The sequence below is a fragment of the Hyperoodon ampullatus genome (genome assembly GCF_949752795.1).
Source record: "Hyperoodon ampullatus genome assembly, chromosome: 18".
Taxonomy (NCBI): domain Eukaryota; kingdom Metazoa; phylum Chordata; class Mammalia; order Artiodactyla; family Ziphiidae; genus Hyperoodon; species Hyperoodon ampullatus.
Window position 1 is genome coordinate 36,863,476 of NC_136931.1, and position 23,460 is coordinate 36,886,935.

The 23,460-nt window shown below is 38.0% G+C and overlaps 1 protein-coding gene across 2 annotated transcripts in view; it reads right to left on the reverse strand.

The window, feature by feature from the left end:
- PHKB (phosphorylase kinase regulatory subunit beta) overlaps window positions 1-23,460 on the reverse strand; it is a gene marked incomplete at its 5' end in the record, with an annotated part of 202,564 nt that overhangs the window by 38,738 nt on the left and 140,366 nt on the right. For both annotated transcript variants that reach the window (XM_079724408.1, XM_079724409.1), the window contains 6 exons: window positions 1,048-1,138; window positions 1,345-1,427; window positions 2,573-2,677; window positions 3,388-3,471; window positions 8,351-8,444; window positions 8,959-9,014. In XM_079724408.1, coding sequence (XP_079580534.1) covers window positions 1,048-1,138; window positions 1,345-1,427; window positions 2,573-2,677; window positions 3,388-3,471; window positions 8,351-8,444; window positions 8,959-9,014 — 513 coding nt within the window. The remainder of the gene's footprint in view (window positions 1-1,047; window positions 1,139-1,344; window positions 1,428-2,572; window positions 2,678-3,387; window positions 3,472-8,350; window positions 8,445-8,958; window positions 9,015-23,460) is intronic.

The following is a 23,460-nucleotide window of genomic DNA, read 5'->3' on the forward strand; positions in this document are numbered from 1 at the left end:
CCTCTTTATAAATTTTCCTCTTTCTTACTCAATATTGAGTATCTACTACATAAAAGACTATGGAATGATCACAACTTTTTAAAGGAAATAAGTCGATAATGGACTACAATTTGAATAGTTTATGTTAAAGGTCATAAAGGGATATTAAAAAAGAAAAGTATCATTTCTGGTCTGAGTGATTCTGCAGAACTGGTCTTTAAAGTTTGGTAAGACTTCAAAGCCCAGTGATGTTGAAAGAAGGGAAGCTACTCCAGGCAGAGGAAATGGAGTGAGCAGAAAGAGGCAGAACCTCACAAGGTTGAGAACACAGTAAGTCATCTGTATTGGCTGAAGCAGAAAGAATGTTTAGTAGGAGATAACTGTGGACAGAGAGGCTGCTATGGTTATAGGGAACCACAAAGGGCTTCTGTTATTTAGGCGCTATGAAAATAATGCTGTAAACTTCTGAACGGAACAAGGATTATCTCCAGGTTGGACGTCACTGTGTGGTAGGGAACAGAGCACTGGACCAGGGAGTCAAAGAACCTGAGGTCATACAGCAGGTCACTTCGCCACTCTGGACCCCAGCTTCCTCAGATGCAAAACTGAGGTCAGAGATGATCTCTGAAAGTCTGAAATTCTGGTGGGAAACCACTGCAATCGCTCAAGCGTCAGATTGGAGGGATCAGATAAATGGGGTGATGACAATAGGAACGGGAAGGTAGACAGGGAATAAAACCTTCAGACAGGGCTTCCCTGGTGGCGCAGTGGTTGAGAGTCTGCCTGCCGATGCAGGGGACGCGGGTTCGTGCCCCGGTCCGGGAGGATCCCGCATGCCGCGGAGCGGCTGGGCCCGTGAGCCACGGCCGCTGAGCCAGCGCGTCCGGAGCCTGTGCTCCGCAACGGGAGGGGCCACAACAGTGAGAGGCCCGCGTACCGCAAACAAACAAACAAACAAACAGAAAAAACCTTCAGACAAAAACCTTCCACAGAATATAACTAAGAAACATAGCTGTATCTGTGGATTAATTGTGCTGGAAACAGAAACACTGAAATTCAGAAGACTACCTGTAGACGATCAACATGAACTTTGACTCCTCCAACCACTCCGTTCTTAAAAGCTGCCAGCATATCTAATATGGGATTGAATCGGCTACCTCTGAAAAATATAAACAGATAAACAAAATGTGCATATGAACAACAGAATGAGAAATTAATAATCTAGTACTAAGTACCCTTTACATACGCAAAACACTCTGTCACACGCTGAGATGGATATAAAAATACAAGGAGGCCCTGCTTCCAAAGGATTCACAGTGTTAATGGTGATGAGATGCATGCACCTCAACTCTTTCATCCACCTACCTTATATTGTCTTCCCGGATGAGAACAAGGAAAAGTGGATGTCCATGCATTTTCCAGTATTGCTTAATAAACTGTAGTGCATTCTATTAAAACATAAGAATGAGGCAGGATGTAATGGCACAGTATCTGAGCTGATCAGGATGCTTAACCATTAGTGGCAAAGAACCAACAAAACTCTTCTATATCAAGATAATTCACAATCAAACCCTGGATAAGATAGACTACTTAGGGGTAGAAATGTTCTAATACATACAAGTTAAGCTAGAAACCATTTTGATTTTAAATTTCGTTCTTAAAAATAGTCAGATCACACATGTTTTAAGGCTGCACCCCCCCTTTTTTTGAGGCCTAATAAATACAGTTCGAGAATGGTCCCAGGAAAGGAAAATCAACCCAGAAAATTAATTCTCACTCCACGTTACTGTAGATTTATATTACAGCCGGTAGAAGAGATTGGGGTGAATCTATACAGACCATTGGAAACATGAAGAGTTCTTTATTTGACTCAATTTCTATTATCATTATCATCGTCATCATCACCATCATCCCATCAAAGACATACATAACACTTCACTACGTGCCAGGCACTATGCTGAGGGCTTTGCATATATGAACTCCTAATCCTCAGGACAGCCCTATTCAGTTATAGAGATGAGAAAACAGGGACACAGAGAAGTTAACTAAGTTGCCCAAGATCACAGAGCTGGTAAACAGTAGAGTCAAGATTTTAACAAATGAAATCTGGCTCCAGACTTCATGCTCTGGGCCATGACCCTAAGCTTTTCTACTCTGCAAATGAAAAAGGGAGTGGAGGAGATTTTAATTGAGTGGGTATAATGAGTTAGGTGAGGTTTTACTTGAAATTCTTCATAAATAAAATCATTTTGGTAACTCAACTTTTGTTCAAAAAGGGATAAACTTACTGTTGTATGAACATGGTTTCCAAAACAGTTCCCCCTCTGCTTTTACAACTACAGTATATATCCTTTCGTTCCATTTGTAGAAGGTAGACAAGTCATACAACTTTATACAAAACAGAATACATCTATTATTCTAATGCTACAAGTAATTTAACTCCCCAAAGCTATGCAGATGTTGTTTTACTTTCATATCTGATACTGTATTAACCCAGTATCATAGACCCAGGAGCACTTAATTTAACAACATATGATAGAAATCACTAGAAACAAAGTCATCCTGTTTCAATTAAAAGGTGTTCTGAAGTTACCTTTATGTCATCTATCAGCAGTAAAACATCTTGAGACATGTAGAAATCACTTAGGTCAAAGATGATAGGGTAACAAACCACAGTCTTTCCTAGAATGCGATAAATCTGTAAGGGATAAATTTTTTAAAAAAAGAGAAAAAAAATAAATAAAACAGACCAAAGGCAAAGGTACAGTACTACAAGTCCTAATAAAAATTAAAACTGATGTTTAATTCTGAATAAGCAAACAAAATAATCTTATAAAATCTACATAATATTAAGAAGGTACAGCTTCTTGATTGACTCAGTATGCTAATAAAGTAGTCCACCTCTACTATAAGGGAAAAAGCCTCCGTTTGAGTAAATACTACTATAATCAGGTATCTTACAAGGCTCAGAAACAATAGAGCAGTGAGATGCTTATCTATTTTTAGAAGAGTTAGTGGTATCACACAAAACTAATTATTATTGTTACTATTATTATATATATATATTTTTTGTGGTACGCGGGCCTCTCACTGTTGTGGCCTCTCCCGTTGCGGAGCACAGGCTCAGAGGCCATGGCTCACGGGCCTAGCTGCTCCGCGGCATGTGGGATCTTCCCAGACTGGGACACGAACCCATGTCCCCTGCAGTGGCAGGCGGACTCTCAACCACTGCGCCACCAGGGAAGCCCCAAAACTAATTATTGATATTTACTTGTGGAAAATAATAATTCAGATAATTAGCCCAAGTATATGATGAAATGTGAGAATGGATGCATAGCAGGTCAAACATCATTCCCGTCTGTGGTATTACAATCTGAACACTGCTCTACAAGGAAATTTCATGAGTACCTTTGATGTACCGAGGCAGCCAATGGGCCTATCTGGTCTTCCGCAGAGTCCTAATTTTTCATTGATTCCCAGATGGAAATAAGCCTGTAAGACACAAATGTGTAAATCAGAGCCAGACAAAAATTCATGCTTTTCCTTTTTTGCCCCCTTTTCCCCCCTCGACTAATGCCCTGCTAATTTCTGATTTCTCCAGAGAAAAAGAGGCCAGGGAAACTTTATTCAATGGACTTGTAGGAAAACAAGCCAGCTAATGACATCAACTTAGATTTTGGGGCACTGGGAGATTTGAGAGCAAAAGTTTTGCAGATCCATTTAGCAACATTCTAAAATTTGACATTGTTCTTACACTGTCATGTCATGAATTTATAACTTGCATGGTTCTATCCAATTCATACAAGCACACAGAGAAACAAATGCTTCCTCTGTGATAAAAATTTTGGCTCTTTAAAGTTTTAAAAAACAGGGCCACATAACTTCTACCAGATTCCCACCTTCAAGTATTTCCCAACAACATGGAAATGTCTTTACTGATTTTTCCGATTATATGAATTTTATGAAAAATTTAATACATATGCTACAAGTGAGTGGTCCTGTTACTCTCGTAACCCCTCAGGCAACAACTATTTCACTTTGGTATGTGTTAAAAGGAGTGTAATTTATTGTGTGATCCCTAAGAAACACCAGAAGCATAAGATAGGGTTATAGATTTTTAACAGTGCATAGATAAATACCCATATCACATACATACATATATGTATATATATTTACATAAATGGGTTCATATACTATATAATCTGGTGTTCCATTTTTTTAAATTTAATATTGTTTTTCTACAAAGTAAAAACAGATAAACTTGGAATGAAGTAGGGGTTAATCAGTGCTAGAGCCAAGCACTTAATCCAATCAAGAAGTCTCCTTACCCTATTTAACATGGATCCCCTGATGAAGGTAGCTCCCAATTTTTTGTTATTTCAAAACTAATTCTGTAACCAACTTTGGACAGTATACTATTACTTCTGCAGGATAATTTCTTAGACTTGATGGATCAAAGAGAATATACATTTTCTTTCAAACATACTGCCAGGTTGGTCACCCTCCAGAAATAATGGACCAATTACTTCGACATTAAATGTGCATAGGCCATTTTTGTCATTCTCTTGAGTCACAATGACATTTCATTTTAGTTTTAAACAACTGTATTCAAATATTTTGTGGTGGACCACTTTCCCATATATTTAATAGCTATTTGTATGTTCTATGCACTTTTTCCTTTTTTCCCCTGTCTACTGGGCATTTGTCATTCTTTTTCATTTGTAAAAGATCTTGGTACGTTAAGAATATTGCCGTTTTATCAAATATTTTACTCAATTTACTCATCTTCAATGTTGTTATGAAATGTGAGAATGACTGCATAGCAGTTCAAACATCACTTCAGCATTTGGTATTTCAATCTAAACATTTTTCTGCTAGGAAATTTCACAAGCACCTTTGATGTGCCAGGTTGTTTATGCTACCTTCAATTATATTTAGTTAAATCTGTCAATCACTTTCTTTTTTTTTTTTTTTTGCGGTACGCAGGCCTCTCACTGTTGTGGCCTCTCCCCCTTGCGGAGCACAGGCTCCGGACGCGCAGGCTCAGCGGCCATGGCTCACGAGCCCAGCCGCTCCGCAGCACGTGGGATCTTCCTGGACCGGGGCACGAACCCGTGTCCCCTGCATCGGCAGGCAGACTCTCAACCACTGCGCCACCAGGGAAGCCCATGTCAATCACTTTCTTTATCTCTTTTTGCCACTAGTGTTACTCTAAGAATGGACTTCTCCTCACAACAGTTGTAAACTGTTCTCCTGGGTTTTTTTTAGTGATTTTATATCTAAATCATTAAAAAGATATTTAAATCTTTAACCTGCCTGGAATTTATTTTTGTATCTGATGAGAGGTAGAAATCTAACCTAATGGAAAATCAAACCAACTGTCTCTACACAATCTACTGATTAGCATTTGAACTGATTTCAAATATCAGCCTCAACGTATACAAAATTAATGTCATCACCAGAGCTCTCTGTTCATTCTGCCATGGTGCACACATGTATGTCAGAGTTAGCTCTGTCTCCTTCTCCTTCTGCATTGAATGTTCCTAGAAAATAGCGCCCCCTGAGTTGGCACTGTGCCTGGCATACAGCTGGTGCTCAGGAAATACTTGATGGATGAATGAGGGAGCAAGTGAATGTCCTCCTGAGCCACATGTGCTGTGCATATTAATTCTGGAAGAGCAGTGGTTTTAGACAAAGTCCACTGGCTAGAAAAAGTACTCTGTAAGCATTACATAGCATTGTATAGCTACACTGAAACTACAGTGCACAGCAGTAGATGGAGACCACTTTCCCTTAAATTAATATTTATGTCTAAACTACTTTAGATTTCTTCTTTTAGGCAAATGATTATATTAATCAACCATGCACAAGTTAAAATGTACTGATCTAGGTAGATTTAAAGGAAATCTTTAAATACTACTCTATTACAGTAAAAGCATTTTCCTTAACTTTCTGAACCATGGTAGAGAAGGTCTATGATAATTAAGTAATCAGATACAGAATGCTCCCTGAATTCTAGGGTACAGATAATACTGTCCCTACATTGTACACATTCACACCATTTAACGCACTGAAACACATAGCAGGGACCAAACCACGTGGAAGTACAGAAATACTTCATTCTAGATCTGCACTGTAGTCAGATCTCCCATGAGGCAAATCAAACCACAGTTACCACATTATGAAACATTAACCACACACAGTGAAAGCCTTACCCTCAGCTGTCTGCCCTCACACCCTCTTCAGTGGGCTGAAGGAGGGTGCAACTTCTCAGAAGAGAATAAGCAGCCATTGGCATAAGAATATGTGTATTAACTAAGATTTGAGGGAACATTTTCACTTTTAAAAGGTAGACTATAAGAAGCAATGTAGTCGGCAGTATATCTTAGAGGGTGAATCCCAAAATGCAGCTAGCTTGAAACACAGAGGCTGTAGCCACAGAGAATTTTCCATCCTGACACGTGCACAGAGAAGCTGGGCTCCTGGTCACAAATCTGTCTTTTTAGCCACAACACACACCCAAATTGTAAATCATGCGTTAATGCCATCTTTAAAACAACAAAGTATAAAATAAGTCAGGACCTGTTATAAGTCTTCACTTTGTAACAGAATGCTTCCTATCACCTCTGTGACTCCTCAGCACCTTGTACTAACATCTGTCATAGCATCGATCAAAGTGGATTGTCATTAACTATTTTTTCTGTCATCCCAACAGACCCAGAGGTCACCGACTGAGAACAGGGACAGAGTCATTTTATCTGTGTGCCCCACACAGTACTCTGCACAGAACAGGTGTTACTGATAAATGAATGAATAAAATGCCACAATCAAGTTATTTGGAGCCATGTTGGTCTCTTAAATCTTGATTGCATGTTGTCTGGTAGAGTACAGATGCTACCAGAAAGAGGTGCTAATATACATTAGGCCTGAAGAAACAGATTCAGGTTAATTTGTTTTGAGAGCATATTTATCAAAGAATAATAACATTCGTCACCATTCTCTGGAGCTTTCAGTGAGAGGCCATAGAAGTGTATCAGCAAATATGGCCTGCACCTGAATAAGTGCACAGTGTTACAACCTTAGATTTTCTGCCCTTCCATATAGCCTCCTCTCCTTGCCTTGTGGATCCTTACTTCCCTCTTGGCCTCATTTAGCCTCTTCTACAATGAAACCTAGCTTTCCATCGTTTACTTCTTAATGTGATTTTAAAGTGTTACCTACTCCAGGGTGCCTTGCATTTTTAGCCATGTCTCTTTAATCGAGGAGGAGAAAAGAGCTCTAATTTGTTAAGGACTTTTGAAGAGCTGGTGCTCTGGGTGACCTAACACCCAGGTTCTGGTTTTGTTGCCAATGCATAAAGTCCAGTCTGATTAGCAACAACTCTGGGGCCTTGCATTTTCACTGCAATGTGCACCTCACTTCTCTGAGCTTTTATTCTTTGTTGTAACATCAAGGTTTTAATCAAAAACATTTTTACCAACTTAACTGACTTAATCTTGATCACTTGAGAGAGACTATTCTAAACATTTCCACCAAACACTGCAGACTTTGTTCCTGTACTGTTTTTTGTTTTTTTGTTTTTTTTTTGGCCAGGCGGCATACGGGATCTTAGTTCCCGGACCAGGGATCAAACCTGCGGCCCCTGCATTGGAAGTGCAGAGTCCCAACCACTGGACCACCAGGGAAGTCCCGTTCCTGTACTGTTTTTAATGATTACCAAATAAAAACAGTGGTTTAAAAATAATTAGTGGAGATCAACAATTTCCCATCCCTAATGAGCAGTAATATTCCTAAACTCAGGCATATGCTGCAGGGCAGTGCATACAAAAGGCCTCAGAAGTCATCTTTTAATCCAATCCAATATGTATGTAACTGCATCAAAGATAAATTCAGATGTCACTTTATAATCATTTTGAGACCCAGCAAACCAAAGAGGGTAGGAATTACTTCAGACTCCAAATAGTAAGGCAAGAGAAAAAGGGAAGTAGTTATTACCAATAATATTTAGGTGAGAAGATTTCTTTAATAGTTAATAAAAGGGAAAATAAATCAAATGTAAAGGTTAATTTATACACCACTACTAAAATTAAGGCTGATTTGTTATTTAAGTGGTCAGTCCAGGTTTGTAATAGACTTTCGCAAGGAGCAGAAAGCAACAAGACCTATGAATATAATGCACACACACAATGCAGTTGTGTTTCAGTAACAGTGTCTGATAAAGTGGGTCTCTCAGCTTAATCAGAAAGACTTTGGATCAATAACCCTATCTCAGAATTGGATTTTTAAATATGCTTCTTGACTATAAACTAAGTCTAATCATCATGCTCTAGTACCTACACAAAGGAGACAGTAAAGAAGCAGAATCACTTACTTTCACAAGCTCCTGCTGGGCCCAGATCTGAATGGGTTCTACCTGTTGAGGAGTTTGAGTCTGAATACCATATGTGTTGAGGAAAACTTGAAGGCTAAAAAACACAGGGAAAAAAAGAGACATTTTTCAGTAATGCATTTCTATGGACAATGGTGAAGGAGGAGGAGAAAAGGGGAAAGACTATGCTAGTTTGGAGCACATTATTCATTTGTTAATGTCAGCAATATGTCATCTGCACTGGAATCCAGAGCCCTCTTGGGTTCTTCACAAAGCATCAGCTGTGAGCTTTGGGGGCTGGCAGAGAGGTAAGCACTAACTTGGGGGAGCCCCATAATCTATTTGCATTAATTTCTCAAAACTACACACCAGGCAACACTGGCACTGGTCATAGACTTTAATTAATATTAACACCAACTAAAACAAAATTATTTTTAAACATGAAAAGGATATTATTCTGACACTTAAAGTGACATTAGTGACATCCTTGAAACCCTGTGAAGGGGTCTATGAAGTTAATTTCTACCACCACACTCGATATTATAAGCCTAAAGCAATCAATCCACTTCCCTCCCCCTCAAAAGAACACGCCACCCATCTGGATTTCATACCGTTGGCTTTCTGCTACGAGCGCTACATAAACAACCAAATCATTTTCCAGTGGGCCCTGTAATACAGAATAAGGGAGGGGGGAAACATTTTAAAAGATCTGGTCATCATCAACTATAATGAGAATCAAGGACAATATTAACCATCTCTAAGCAGTTCATTAAGATGACGGACACCAGCTGGCTCTAAGCCGTTGCCTCTCTTTCCTTGCTCTCCACTGCCTACTAATCAATTTGATGGTGTAGACAGAGTAATGGAACACCAAGGAATGGAAAGCCATAAATCTCACCACTACTGGAGGGGCTAGCCTGTCAGGGCTATTTTGAACGATGCATAAGAGTAGTTTGGGGACCGAGAGTCATTTTCCGTCATTTAACTATGAAGGGAAGATTGGAACTAAAAATAAAAACCTAACTTACGTATTCTCTAAAAAAATGACTGTGAGTTAAAACTGTTCATTTGACATCTTCACCACATAAAGCTATTCCCTTTCTTGTTAGCCAGTTTTCCTTTGGCACCTGATACATCAAAATAGCTTTATTCTAATATATAGCTTCTATGGTAGAGAATGAACTACCCAGTTGACTATATAATTACCACCGTGTTAGTTAAATACAAGCTGTTGGGCTTAATAGTTCTAATCAAACATAGTGTTGGATATTTGCTACTTTTTGTGTGTGTGGAAAAGATTCACTATAGCATATATTGTGCATAGCTAAAATGAATCCAATTTTGAGCTTCTATATAACTAACACAGAACATTAAGAAGCACCAATAAATTACAGTATTAGGAAGCTCTGAAAATTGTGATCAAATATAATTTCTTCATAGTAATGAATCCAACATTCCCAATAGTATGCTGTAAAACATTTGATTTACTATCAGTCAGTTCCCCTCTATGGTATTCAATATGTCAGTAGAATTTATGTATGATAGAAGGCAAGAAATACCAGAATACATATATCAGCAGTAAATAACATACAAAGGATGGTTCCCAGAATTATCGTGAAAATGCCATTTCAGGCAGTCTTCAATGTGATTTAAATGAATATATAAGGAAAAATATGATGGAACAACCTCACAGAAATAAACAGACATTAAAAATGCTATAAATTCTATTTTTATTTGATAAAGACTTTAAAAGTTGATGTTACTCAAAAGGATGAGAAAAAGTAATTATTCAGAATCTTGTCGAGATTTCTAAACATTAAGCTTTATTTTTCTTGGATGAAATCTCCCATTCATCAGAAGAAGTAACCTTAGAGTGGACCATTATCTATAATCTTCAGGGCAATTAGAGTTTTTAAATAAAAAGCAAGTGAATACCTATATTAGAATGCAGATGTTATTCCACTAACAATAAATCAGGCAGCTTACAGATCCTAATTGGTAAACTGGTTTCTTCTTTTTGAATCACAGTCCTGTTTAAGACAATGTTGTTTCTATTTGTATGACAGAGCGCTCAGATCTAAAATGCCCACTACACATGCTGAATCATAGTGAGCATCTGATTAGGGGACTATTCAATGGTTGAGGAACTCTTTCATTTGAAAAGTCAGCATTTAGGAAAGTTCCAGTTCACAAACTATCTACCATAATGAGCTCAGGCCTTTAACCCCAGCCCAAGCGGGACGCTTCACCCCATTTCCACCCACAGAAAGAATTGTGCGTGGCCAGTCCCACCCCAACAATTTTCTTCCTTTCACAGACAAAGTTGGAACTATCTTTTCTCTATTTTCATAATTTTCTTCAAATCACCAAAATTACTGTCTAAACCAATGAAGTCTCTCTGAAAACTGCCTAATAATAATGAATACCTTCTATTTCTGAATGGTATTTTCCTTAATAATATTATAATATTTTCTGCTTTTAGGTTCACAAAGTACACACGTGCGCACGCGCGCGCGCACACACACACACACACATATTCAAGCCCAGTGTGGTACTAGTGCTCTCCATTTTATAAGCATGTATGCACTTATTCATTTGATCAATAGTTAAGACATACAAGAATCCACGCTAGACCCTGATATTACAAGATGAATACAACCCAGTGCCCATCCTTGAGTTTAGTCTATTGCAATAGATAGATAAGTTTTCAAATGTGTTTATTATCACAGAAAAGTATCCCACTGATATCTGCCTTTGCCAGTATAGATCTACCTAGCTTAAAAAAAATGGCTGAAAGACATTACATTATATGGATGTGCTATAATTTATTCAAGCCATGTTTATTTTGATAACATTTAGGTGGTTTCCAATATTTCAGAGAATCCTGAGGATTCAGAGAGAACAAAGTGCCAAGTACAGTATTTGAAACATAGTAACAATAAAGGGCACTAATATTTCCTGCAGCTGTACTTACAGTTTTCACAACTATCCTAGGGCAGCTGCTTTCTCTTCCTTGTTGAGATTTGCTGTAACATCTGTGTTGCCCTAGAATGGCTTCCACCATTCTAAGACATTAGGACCATCCATTATCCCATTTTTATGACTAGTTCTTCTCCAAATAATTCCAAACATCTTTTCAAAGAAATCCTCAGATGACTTACCACCTTCCCAGTTTTCCCTCCCTTTATTTCTCAAACATAGACTACCACTATTTCCTTACCTTCCTTGTCTCTGTTAGCTCTGTACTCTGTCATCTATCCTGCTTTGCCTTTGAGATGGAAATCCTTACCCTTTAAGTCCTTGTTCTTGTATTCATCCCACTTCTTTCTCTTTCTCTCTCACCAAACTCATTCACTCTGGTATCTTTCATTATCACTTCTAAGCAGATGATTCCATATCTATATTTCTAGTCTTGAACTTTCTCTTGAGTTCTATCTAGTTCCCACATTTTTAACTGCTTTCTGGACATTTTCTTTTGGCTATTTGCAAAGTTAATAGGTCTAAAACTCAACTCCTTATCAACCCTACCTCTACCTCAAATAGACTCACTCTAGCTCAGAACCTCTGAACCATCTTTGACTCCTCTCTTTTACCCTCAATATCCAATTTGTCACCAAAATCCTGTTAATCCTTCCTTCATAAAATACCTTGCTTGAATCTTCTTCTTATTTCATTTCTACAGCAACATTCAGGATTGAAAAGTAACAAGAGCAACAATCACTTTACAGAGCATCGTACATTCTGTGTGTGAGGAGGCACTGATCTAAGTGCTTTAACAAACCATCATCCCCATTTTACAGGTAACAAAAATGAGGCACAGAAAGTTTAAGTAACTAACCCAAGGTCATAAAGCTAGTAAATAGCAGAGCTAGAATTCAGATCCAGGCAGTCTGACTGCAGAGTCTGTGCTCATAATCACTCACTTACTCTGCCTCTCAAAGAGTGGAAAGAGGGCAAGTTTTAGAAGTGAAATACCCACAAAACAAGTTCCATTCTTGTCACTTCCTCTCCCATGATCCTGGTTATCTAATAGGAGCCTTAAACTTATCATGGACAAAACTGAACTACTGATTTCCATCCTTAAATTCACTCACCCTTAAAGTATGTCTTATCTCTCTTTTTAAAATTTTCTTTCTTTTTTTTTTTTTTTTTTTTTTTGCGGTACGCCGGCCTGTCACTGTTGTGGCCTCTCCCGTTGCAGACCACAGGCTCCGGACGCGCAGGCTCAGCGGCCATGGCTCACGGGCCCAGCCGCTCCACGGCATGTGGGATCCTCCCAGACTGAGGCACAAACCTGTGTCCCCTGCATCGGCAGGCGGACTCTCAACCACTGCGCCACCAGGGAAGCCCTAAATTTTATTTTTTAATCGAAGTATAGTTGATTTACGATATTGTGTTAGTTTCAGGTGTACCACAAAGTGATTCGGTTATACATATATATATATTTTTTGATTATTTTCCATTATAGGTCTTTACAAGATATTGAATATAGTTCCCTGTGCTATACAGTAAATCTTTTTGCTTATCTATTTTATGTATAGTAGTTTGTATCTGTTAATCCCATACTCCTAATTTATCGCTCCACTCCCTCTTCCCCCTTTGGTAACCGTAAGTTTGTTTTCTGTCTGTGAGTCTACTTCTGTTTTGTATATAGAGTCATTTGTATAATTTTTTAGATTCCACATATAAGTGATATCATATAATATTTCTCTTTCTCTGTCTGACGTATGTCACTTAGTATAATATTCTCTAGGTCTATCCATGTTGCTGCAAATTGCAATATTTCAATCTTTTTATGGCTGAGTAATATTCCATTGTATATATGTACCACATCTTCTTTATCCATTTATCTGTCAGTGGACATTTAGGTTGCATCCATGTCTTGGCTACTGTAAATAGTGCTGCAGTGAACACTGGGGCACATGCATCTTTTCTAATTATAATTCTTGTCTTTTCCAAAATATATACCCAGGAATGGGACTGGCTGGATCATATGGTAACTCTATTTTTAGTGTTTTAACGAACCTCCATAGTGTTCTCCATAGTGGCTGTATCAGTTTACATTCCCACCAAGAGCGTAGGAGGGTTCCCTTTTCTCCACACCCTCTCCAGCATTTATTATCTGTAGACTTTTTGATGATGGTTATTCTCTAATAATTAGCAAAGTTGAGCATATTTTCATGTGCCTGTTGGCCACCTGTATATCTCCTTTGGAGAAATGTCTATTTAGTCTTTTGCCCATTTTTTGGTTGGGCTGTTTGTATTTTTTTGTTATTGAGTTGTATCAGCTGTTTATATATTTTGGAAATTAGCCCCTTGTTGGTTGCATTGTTTGCAAATATTTTCTTGCATTCCATAGGTTGTCTTTTTGTTTTGTTTGTGCTTTCCTTTGCTGTGCAAAAGCTTTCAAGTTTGATTAGGTCCCATTTCTTTATTTTTGCTTTTATTTCTTTTGTTTTGTGAGACTGATTTAAGAAAATATTGCTATGATTTATGTCAGAGAATGTTTTGCCTATGTTCTCTTCCAGGAGTTTTATGGTGTAATGTTTTATATTTATGTCTTTAAAACATTTTGAGTTTATTTTTTGTATTTGGTGTGAGGGAGTGTTCTAATTTCATTGATTTACATGAGGCTGTCCAGCTTTCCCAACACCACTATTTCTTATCTCTTTAAGACGCCATACTGTGCACTCATTTGATCTGGCCAAAAATGTGTAAGTTATCCTTGATTCCTCTTTCTCCTTCAAACCTCATAACCAGTAACAGCTAAAACAAACAAAAAAGACAACACTTATTAAACACTGTGTAGCCATATTATTTACTGATCAAAACACCCCTATTAGGTAGGTTACTACAATTATCCTCATTTACTAAGGAGAAAACTGAGGTGCAGAGTGGTTAAAAAACTTATCTAAACATCATATAGCTAGTAGTGGCAAAGTAGGGATCCAAATCTGGGCAATCTCATCTATCTCTTAAACATTACAGTGTACTGTCTGCCTCTCTAATGCACTGTTAGCTCACCAATAAGTCCTACTGGCTCTACCTCCAAAGCACATCTCAAACACACCACTTTTCTCCAACTCCACTGCTACTACCACCCTACTCAAAGTCACCATGATCTTTCACTTGGTCAACTAACTGTTCTACCTACCTCAGTCTTACCTCACCATTCACACAGTCTATCCTGCATACAGCAACAAAGATGGTTTTTTAAAAAAGTGTAAATCAGACCATGTCACCCCCCCCCAACATGCATACACACAAACACCCTGTTTAAAACTCTCCACTGTCTTCCTATTGCCCACAGAATAAGAACCAAACTGTTTACCACAGCCTGCAAGTCCCTACATAATCAAGCTCCAGCCTACCTCTTCTTTTTCTCATTCTCCCTCCTCTCCTTCACCATGTTTTAGCCACACTGGGTTCTCTCCACTGAAAATGACAACTGTGTTTCTATCTCAGGGCCTCTGTACTTACTGCACTCTTGCTTGGAATGTTTTCCCTTCAGATTGTTGCATGAGGCCCTCTTGTTATACAGGTCTCAACCATCATCACTTCCTTAGAAAGGCCTTCATTTTCTACCATGGCCAGCCCCCCTCTATTACTTTACCTTATTTTGTCTACTTCACAGTACTTGTCATCTCCAGAAATTATTTGGTATTATTTACTTATATATTCACTGTTATTCATCCCCACCAGAAAACAATTCCCTGAGGACAAGCACTTGCTCTATCTTGTCTATTGCCTAGAAGAATGCCTGGCACACACTATGTGCTACTGTCTGATGAATGACTGCCTAGGCAAGTTTCTCTATGTTCTTCTGTGCTTATCTATAAAATGAGAATAATGCTATTTAGGAGGCCTAACACATAGGCAGAGGATCAAACAAAAGAGGGCCTATAAAAATATTTACAAACTTTGATCTGCTAAACAAATGATATTTATACTATTCTTTGTTGTGTGACTATATTAATTAACCTCTCTAAGCCTCAGTTTCTTCATTGGTAAATTGGGATAATAAAAGTATCTACTTTATAGGGTTATGAGGATAATACATAACATATATAAGCATTTAACAGTGTCTGGCATATACTCTTTTTTTTCAATGTAATATACATGCTTTTTTATTGAAGTATAGTTGATGTATAATATTATATAAATTACAGGTGTACAATATAGTGTTTCACAATTTTTAACGGTTATACTCCATTTAGAGTATAAAATGATAAAATATCTGGCAAATACTCTTAAGTGTTTAAAAACGTTAGCCCTTTTATCAATCCAGTAACATGACTACAATCCTGGATCACTGTTACAGGCTTTCTGGACTTTCTGCTTCACACTTGCCTTTGCTCATCTTCTGTACTTTATGGTTAGGGAAATTTTCTTGTATCAGTGATTTTTCACAAAGGAGGTGGTGAAAAAATATTTGTTGAATGAATGAAGAAGTGGGAGGAAGGTGGGCAGGTGAGTAACAGGCATATTTCTGTCATGTTTAGGACATCACTTTTATACTCCAAAACCAGTGTTTCCCAAATAAAGCCCCAACTTCCTGAGGACCTTTACAACTTCACTTCTACCTGCAGTTCCCTGTTTGTCTTAGAACATTCCACTAAAAAAAAAAAAAAAGCAGTTCATCATGTCCATCTCAAGTTTCTGTCCTCTGTCCTACACTTGGACTGTTCCTTCTGTTTCTTTCTGCTTATCCAGTTCCTGGCCCACTCTTTCAACCTAGTCTCCTCCATAAAGTCCCCCAAATATCAGGATGCCAAGACGTCTCTGTCTCCTTCAGCAAGAGCAGGTGCTGTCTGCATGAGTCACTTGCCATCTCTTTGCCAGGGCTTTTTTCATGCTTATGAGTGGTCTGTATAATTACAGAGTGCACCCTTGACGGATGCCTCATGCTCTTTTCTCACTTAGCACGTACACAGCACATTATACCAAAAAAAGGCAGTTGGCACTCATTCAGTGGTCTGGAAGAAAAATATTTTTTTGAAGTATTGTTACATTTTTATTAGCAATATACAAATCTTCCCTTGAGCATAAAGGACAAATATTTGCAAATATAAACAAGATATTTTTAACAAAGGGAAAGAATCATAACTAAATGTATACATATTTTTATAAGCTATTAAGGATTGTACAAGTCATTTTAACTACATGATTCAGAACCAACAACGTGTAGTTGAAAATATTCCGATTTAAAACTTTCATTTCTATAAATGAATAAAGTCAGATTGGGTTTTTTAACAGTTTTTAAAATTGAAATAAAAAACCACATAACATAAAACTTACTATTTTAATCATTTTTAAGTGAACAGTGGAAGAGAAACTTTTATTGCGTAACTTGCTGGTGAGCTGGGCACTACCTGTATTAATATTGCAACCCATCTTGCTCAAAATTTAAAACTGTGGTAATTAAAACACTGCATGTACATCTGTCTAGATTCTAGTTTTCAAATTACCCAAATCAGGTCAAAGTAACAAGGCTAGGAGATTTTCAGCTGGGAGCTATAAATAAAACAGTATAGTACAACTTTCAAAGGGTATACAGAGAAATTTAAATGTGAATGTACCCTAGTGGTTTTCCTTCCCCTTGTTCTTTTTTCAATTTAATTTTAATAGACAATTAATTCATAGGGTTCAAAAATTTTTAAATTATGAAAAAGTTTTCAGTGAAGTTTCTCTCCTACCTGTGGCCCATGCATCCACCCCACCACCTACCAACCAGGCAATTACTATGATTACTTATGCCCCTTTCCAGAGTTTCCTTTTGCCTATAAAAGCAAACAAGAATCTATAATCTTACTTTCTCGTATTTTAGACAAAAGGTAGCATACTATCAGCACTTTTTCCCACTTAATCATATATTAGTACACAGAACATGCCCTCATATTTTGTTTTAACTGCTTAGTATACCCTTATTTTGTATATGTACCATAATTATTAATGTCATCTTTTCACATCTTTTATCATTTAAGGCTAGTCAACCTTTTGCAACTGAAATCTCTGAACATGGTTATAGTTAAATCGTGGAACCATTAAACATCAGGTTTTAATTTTGTTTGTAAGAGTAGAACAACCACTCAACCGAAAACACTCAGAGGCATTACTACCACTGGCTTATGTGGGGGCACTAGAAGACTGTTATCAGAAAAGATCAGTAAGATGGGATTTTGGGAGGGGGCAGTGGGAAGCATGTGAGTCTTTTCTAGGAGAATGGCGCACAGAAAGATGTATAGATTCTGTTCATTTATAACTTATTCATAGAAATAACATGACAGCCTAGTAATAAGATTTATATTATTATTTTATTGATTACATTGGTTTTGTTGTCCAGTTTAGAATGTCAGGGAATTAATGTATCTCAAGGGTCTGCCATATGTACTGTCACAAAAACTCCCATTTTTAAAGATCAGGAAACTGAAGTGAAGAGTGGTGAAATAATTTGTCAAAGGTCAGTGGTAGAACTTAAACCTGACTGCAGATATGCCTAAGTCTAAAGTCAATATGGTGCCTGTCATGGTATATATTGCATGAATTATGTGCTGCTTGCTGCTGTGGCTTGTATTAGTTCAGGTTCTCCAGAGAAACAGAGCCAACAGGGTGTGTGTGTGTGTGTGTGTGTGTGTGAGCTTGTGTGTGTCCACACATGCATGCGCACACATATGTGTTTGTGAATGTATAAAGGGAAGAAAGAGATTTACTATAAAGAACTGACTCAGGCAATTACGAAGTCTGGCAAGTCCCACAATCAGCAGGGTGAGCAGGCAAGCTGGAGACCCAGGAGAGCTGATGGTGTAGTTCTAGTCCAAAGGCCAGGAGGCTCAAGACCCAGTTCTAGTCCAAAGGCAGGAAAAAAGCCAATATCCCAGTTTGAAGGCCATCAGGCAGGGAGAATCCTCTCTTACTTGGGGGAGGGTCAGCCTCTTTGTTCTACTCAGGCCTCCTGGGATGAGGCCCACCCACATTAGGGAGGGCAATCTGACCTGCTCACTCTACTGATCTGAATGTTAATGTCATCCAGAAACATCTTAACCCTCATCCAGAATAATGTTTGACCACATATTTGGGCACTCCATGTCCCAGCCAGGTTGACACATAAAATTAACCAACACACAGTTGTAGGGATGTGTTACAGTCACAGGGAGCAGAGTGGTGAGCAAAAGCCTTTGTGTTCTACCAACAGTCACTCTTCATTCACTTGACATCAGGTCTGAAGAAAACTCAACTCCAAGTGGTGTCTACAAAACACCTATTTTCTTATCTCCTTTTTGATAGAATATATTTCTTAAATTCTTGGCAATTAAATTTAAAAATTACCTCTTCTATTAAATAATGAATACAGTATGTAAAACTCATAATTCTTATTTTTGCAATATTGTATTAAGCTCTGGTCTAAGTAGCTTTATTTTTAATATGCCCTATGCTGCATAAAATAATCTACTGTGGCTGGCTTGATAGGTCTTTTACTTAAAGAAGGACATAGGAGGAGGGAGAGAAGGAAAGAAAAAAAGAAGCCAACAAATAAACGGGTCACACCCCACCCAAGGCTGGTCTTGCCTCAAGGGCAATGCATTGAAACATTCTCTGCCTCTGCTTCTGGGGCCTTATAGAAACTCATTTATGCTCATTAGCCTTCATCAGTAGGTCCTGCCAACATCCAGCATTTTTTCATTACACTCTTTTTTCAGCAAAACCTCATTAGCTGAAGAAACCAGGCAGATGCTTTATACATCTCAATTCCAACTGGAGACACCATACCCACAGTATTTTTCCTGCAAGAGCCAAGTAACAGGCTACAGCAGTTTGAACACAGGCACATCCTGACTGGAACACACTGGCATCTTATTCTGACATTTCCAACCAAGCCAAATCAGCTACTTGGAGAAAATGAATAGGGATGCAGAGGAAAGGTAAGTGGAAATACCAACAACAGCATGGTTAAAAAGCTAAACTTGGCTTAAGAGTAGAGAAGGCTAGGGAGAAAATGGCCCTTTAGGATCCCTGTATTTATACATTGCATTAGTGATTATACAAGCTTTCTCTTTAAGAGGAAAACAAATGAATTTTAAAAAGTATTCCCAGACCTCAGACACACAGTTTCAAATGCCTGAATGAATAAATCGGGCAATGGTTTTTGAGAGCAGTCCTTTCAATGACTGCAATTATCTTGGAAGAGAATACTAATCATCCTTTTGTCACAGCAAATTGATTTGTTAAACTGTTTTTACTCCTGTCTAAGCACATGCTGTAACTGAATGTTTCCATATTTTTATCTTAAAGAAATGACTGTGCTAAAGGTCTTGTTTATTTCCTGGAAACAATGCTAAAATGACTATATGGGCCCAGGTGGAGAAACCCTGACTCATGGTGTTCACACAGATTTAATCATAACCAGCAGGAAGAACAAATGATGAGAAACTTATAAAAACACAACAGGGTGGTCAACATAGAGAAAGACTGGTAAAATGAGGGTGAGATAGGGGAGGTAGAGGCAGAAGAAGGGGAGTATAGGTTCCAAAAATCTAGCCATTTCCCTCTCAGGGTTTCCATGTCATTTCAAAGGACCTCAGGTGTTGGGTTACCACCAATGAAAGGTCTCCAGTGGTAGACAAATGGAAACCAGCTATTTAGAATCATGGGGGAAAAGGAAGCAAGTTATAGCAAGACAACTTGTTTTTGGTTTTTCTCCTTTGGATGCCTGCACTGACTAGATCATTTCTCTGGTGTCTGAGTTGAAATGCCAGATGTAGAAGGAGCCATTTTTATCATCTGGGAGTAGGTAATAAAAAAAGGTGTGAGGGAGTCCATGAGAGGACTCCACTTCAGCCAGAGCAGCACAACTTTTAAACTATTTTTTATGCTGAAATTCTGCCTAAGATTTTGTCTGAAAAATGTGTTTCCTTGATAAAAATCAGTAACCCACTTGATGGATGAGGAGACTGAGGTACAGGCAAGGGAAATGGTCCAGGTCATGAGCAAGTTAGTGGCAGACCCAGAAACAGAATCCAGGTCTCTGGACTAACTTGGTCTAGTGTTCTCTCTAGCAAATCAGACTGCCTCATCTTACCAGCTAGACAGTAAACTTTTCAGTACACTAGAGAATTGCCAAGTGCACGACTCCATGTATGAGTGGAAATGAATGGACAGGCCACATGTACAGTTATTACAATGTGAAAGCCACCTAAGAAGAGAGGCTTTGAAGGGGGAAAAGTATAAAAACCTGTGCTACTTTCTCTTTCAGCACTAGATGCTCTTCTCAAGAATAAAAAGACTGGGCTAATGAAAGGGAGAACCTGTGGTAAGATTTATAGCTGCTGGGTTAGAGACCGAACAGTTACAGAGGAACCCAGCAAGCTCTAGAATCCAACGAGCTTTTAACTATATAGAGCCATGTTCACTGGTTGAGGCCAAACTGTTTCTAGTGTAGATTCTCACTGGGGACCTGACTGCGGAGGACACACGCTAGCATCGCTCTTAGCAGAGTAAACCTAAATGTCTTCCATATTGATGAGATCACAATTCAACAAATCTGTGTACCAGAAATGCTCAGGGTTTGTTCACCTGTTCATTCATCCAAACATCATGGTAGGCACCAGGGATGGCAGAAAGATGGATGAAATGTTATTCCTATTCTTCAGGAACTCACCATAGAACAGAGAAGACAAACTATATATGGAGTTGAGTAGGATAGTAAATACAATGCTATTAACCGGTGGGTGCTTTGAGGGCAAGGGAGGGAGCATCTAATTTAGTCTCAGAGAATTGAGGAGGACTTTAAAGAAAAAGGTATATGAGCTGTAAGAATAAAAGGGATAAACGTAAAGGATGATATAATAGAGTAACTAGAGATAGGGCTACTTTAGATTAATGGTCAGAAAATAATTCTCCTGGGGGGTGTCATTAAATCTGAGACTGAATTCAATATCAAGAAGGAACAAGATCTGGTAGCAAACACTCAGGCAGAAGGAATAGCAAAGGCCCTGAGAAGAAAAGGCTTGAAGGGTTTGAGGAACTAAGAGGAGACCAGTGTATGTGAAGTGTAACCGGAAAGCAAAAGCATAAGAGGTGAGGGTGGAGTTAAGGCCCAAAAGTGCCTTCTAAGGTAACAAGGCATTTGGCTTTCATCTAAGTGGAACAAAAAGCTACTTTTTAAAAGGGTTTCAAACAAGGAAAGACTCAATGTAATTTACATTTTTAGAACAATAGTAATAAATACATATATAGTACTTACTATAGGCCAGGTTCTGCCCAGGCATTTTATATATATTAACTTGTAATGGCTGCTATATAGACATGGTTTGCAGAAGGCAGAGTGGACACAAGGAGATTCATTGAGTGCTGCAGTTGAGAGATGATAGTGGCTGGAATGAAGAAGGAGCAAGTGAAAAGATCTCAGGAATATTTAGGAAATAGAATTGACATGACTGGATTGGGAAGGGGAGAAGTAGTGACATATGGAGGAATCAAAGATTACTTCTATGCTTTTACAAAGCTTAAAGGAGAAGGGAGTATTCAATGGTGCTGAATATCTTTGAGAACAAACAGACTAAAATCAGAAAAAAGATCAATGGATTTATCAATTAGGAGGTCAGGAGTAACCTTTTGCATGTGTTTTATAGGTTGGTGGTATAAGCAGTCAGACTGCATAGGGTAAAGAGTGACTGGAAGCTGAAGAAATGAAGATGGTGCAAGTATTTTTCTAAGATGTTTGAAAGGGAAGGAAAGAAGGGAACGTGACAGAGGGGCACACTTGAGGAATTTTTTTCTTACTTTTTTTTTTTAAGGTCAGGGACAATTAAACATCTCTATAGATTGAGGAGAAGAAGTATGTAGAGGGAAAGAGGTTGACATATAGAAGAAAGAATGTACATCAAAATAGAACAGGATAAAGGTGGAGGGAAAAAAGTTGGGTGAGTTAATGCCTGGGATTCAAAAGAAAAGATCCATTCGTTATTAGAGGTATCTCAGCATGTACTAGAATACATTAGTCTAGTTTTTTCTTATTCAAGTATAGCTGATTTACAATATTATATTAGTTTCAGGTTTATAACACAGTGATTCAAAATTTTAATAGATTATACTGCATTTAAAGTTATTATAAAATATTGGCTATATTCCCTGTGCTATACAACATATCCTTATAACTTATTTATTTTATACATAGTAGTTTGTACCTCTTAATCCCCTAACCTCCATTAGCCTAGTTTTAACCTTTATTTTTACGGACACTTCTGAGAACTTAAAACTCTATCTCCCACTTTCAACAATTTGACCCAGTGCAAGGAAGGGCTCATGCTCTGCTACATAAGATTAATTATTATTCACTGCCACCTTTAACTTGTATTCTTGGGCTAACTTTATTAGTTTCTTCAGTCTCTGATTAATGATAGAAGAGTCTTCCTCAACGTAATAAAGGCCATATATGACAAACCCACAGCCAACATCATCCTCAATGGTGAAAAACTGAAACCATTTCCACTAAGATCAGGAACAAGACAAGGCTGCCCACTCTCACCACTCTTATTCAACTTAGTTTTGGAAGTTTTAGCCACAGCAATCAGAGAAGAAAAGGAAACAAAAGGAATCCAAATTGGAAAAGAAGAAGTAAAGCTGTCACTCTTTGCAGATGACATGATACTATACATAGAGAACCCTAAAGATGCTACCAGAAAACTACTAGAGCTAATCAATGAATTTGGTAAAGTAGCAGGATACAAAATTAATGCACAGAAATCTCTGGCATTCCTGTACACTAATAATGAAAAATCTGAAAATGAAATCAAGAAAACACTCCCATTTACCATTGCAACAAAAAGAATAAAATATCTAGGAATAAACCTACCTAAGGAGACAAAAGACCTGTATGCAGAAAATTATAAGACACTGATGAAAGAAATTAAAGATAATACAAATAGATGGAGAGATATACCATGCTCCTGGATTGGAAGAATCAATATTGTGAAAATGACTCTACTACCCAAAGCAATCTACAGAGTCAATGCAATCCCTATCAAACTACCACTGGCATTTTTCACAGAACTAGAACAAAAAATTTCAAAATTTGTTTGGAAAAACAAAAGACCCCGAATAGCCAAAGCAATCTT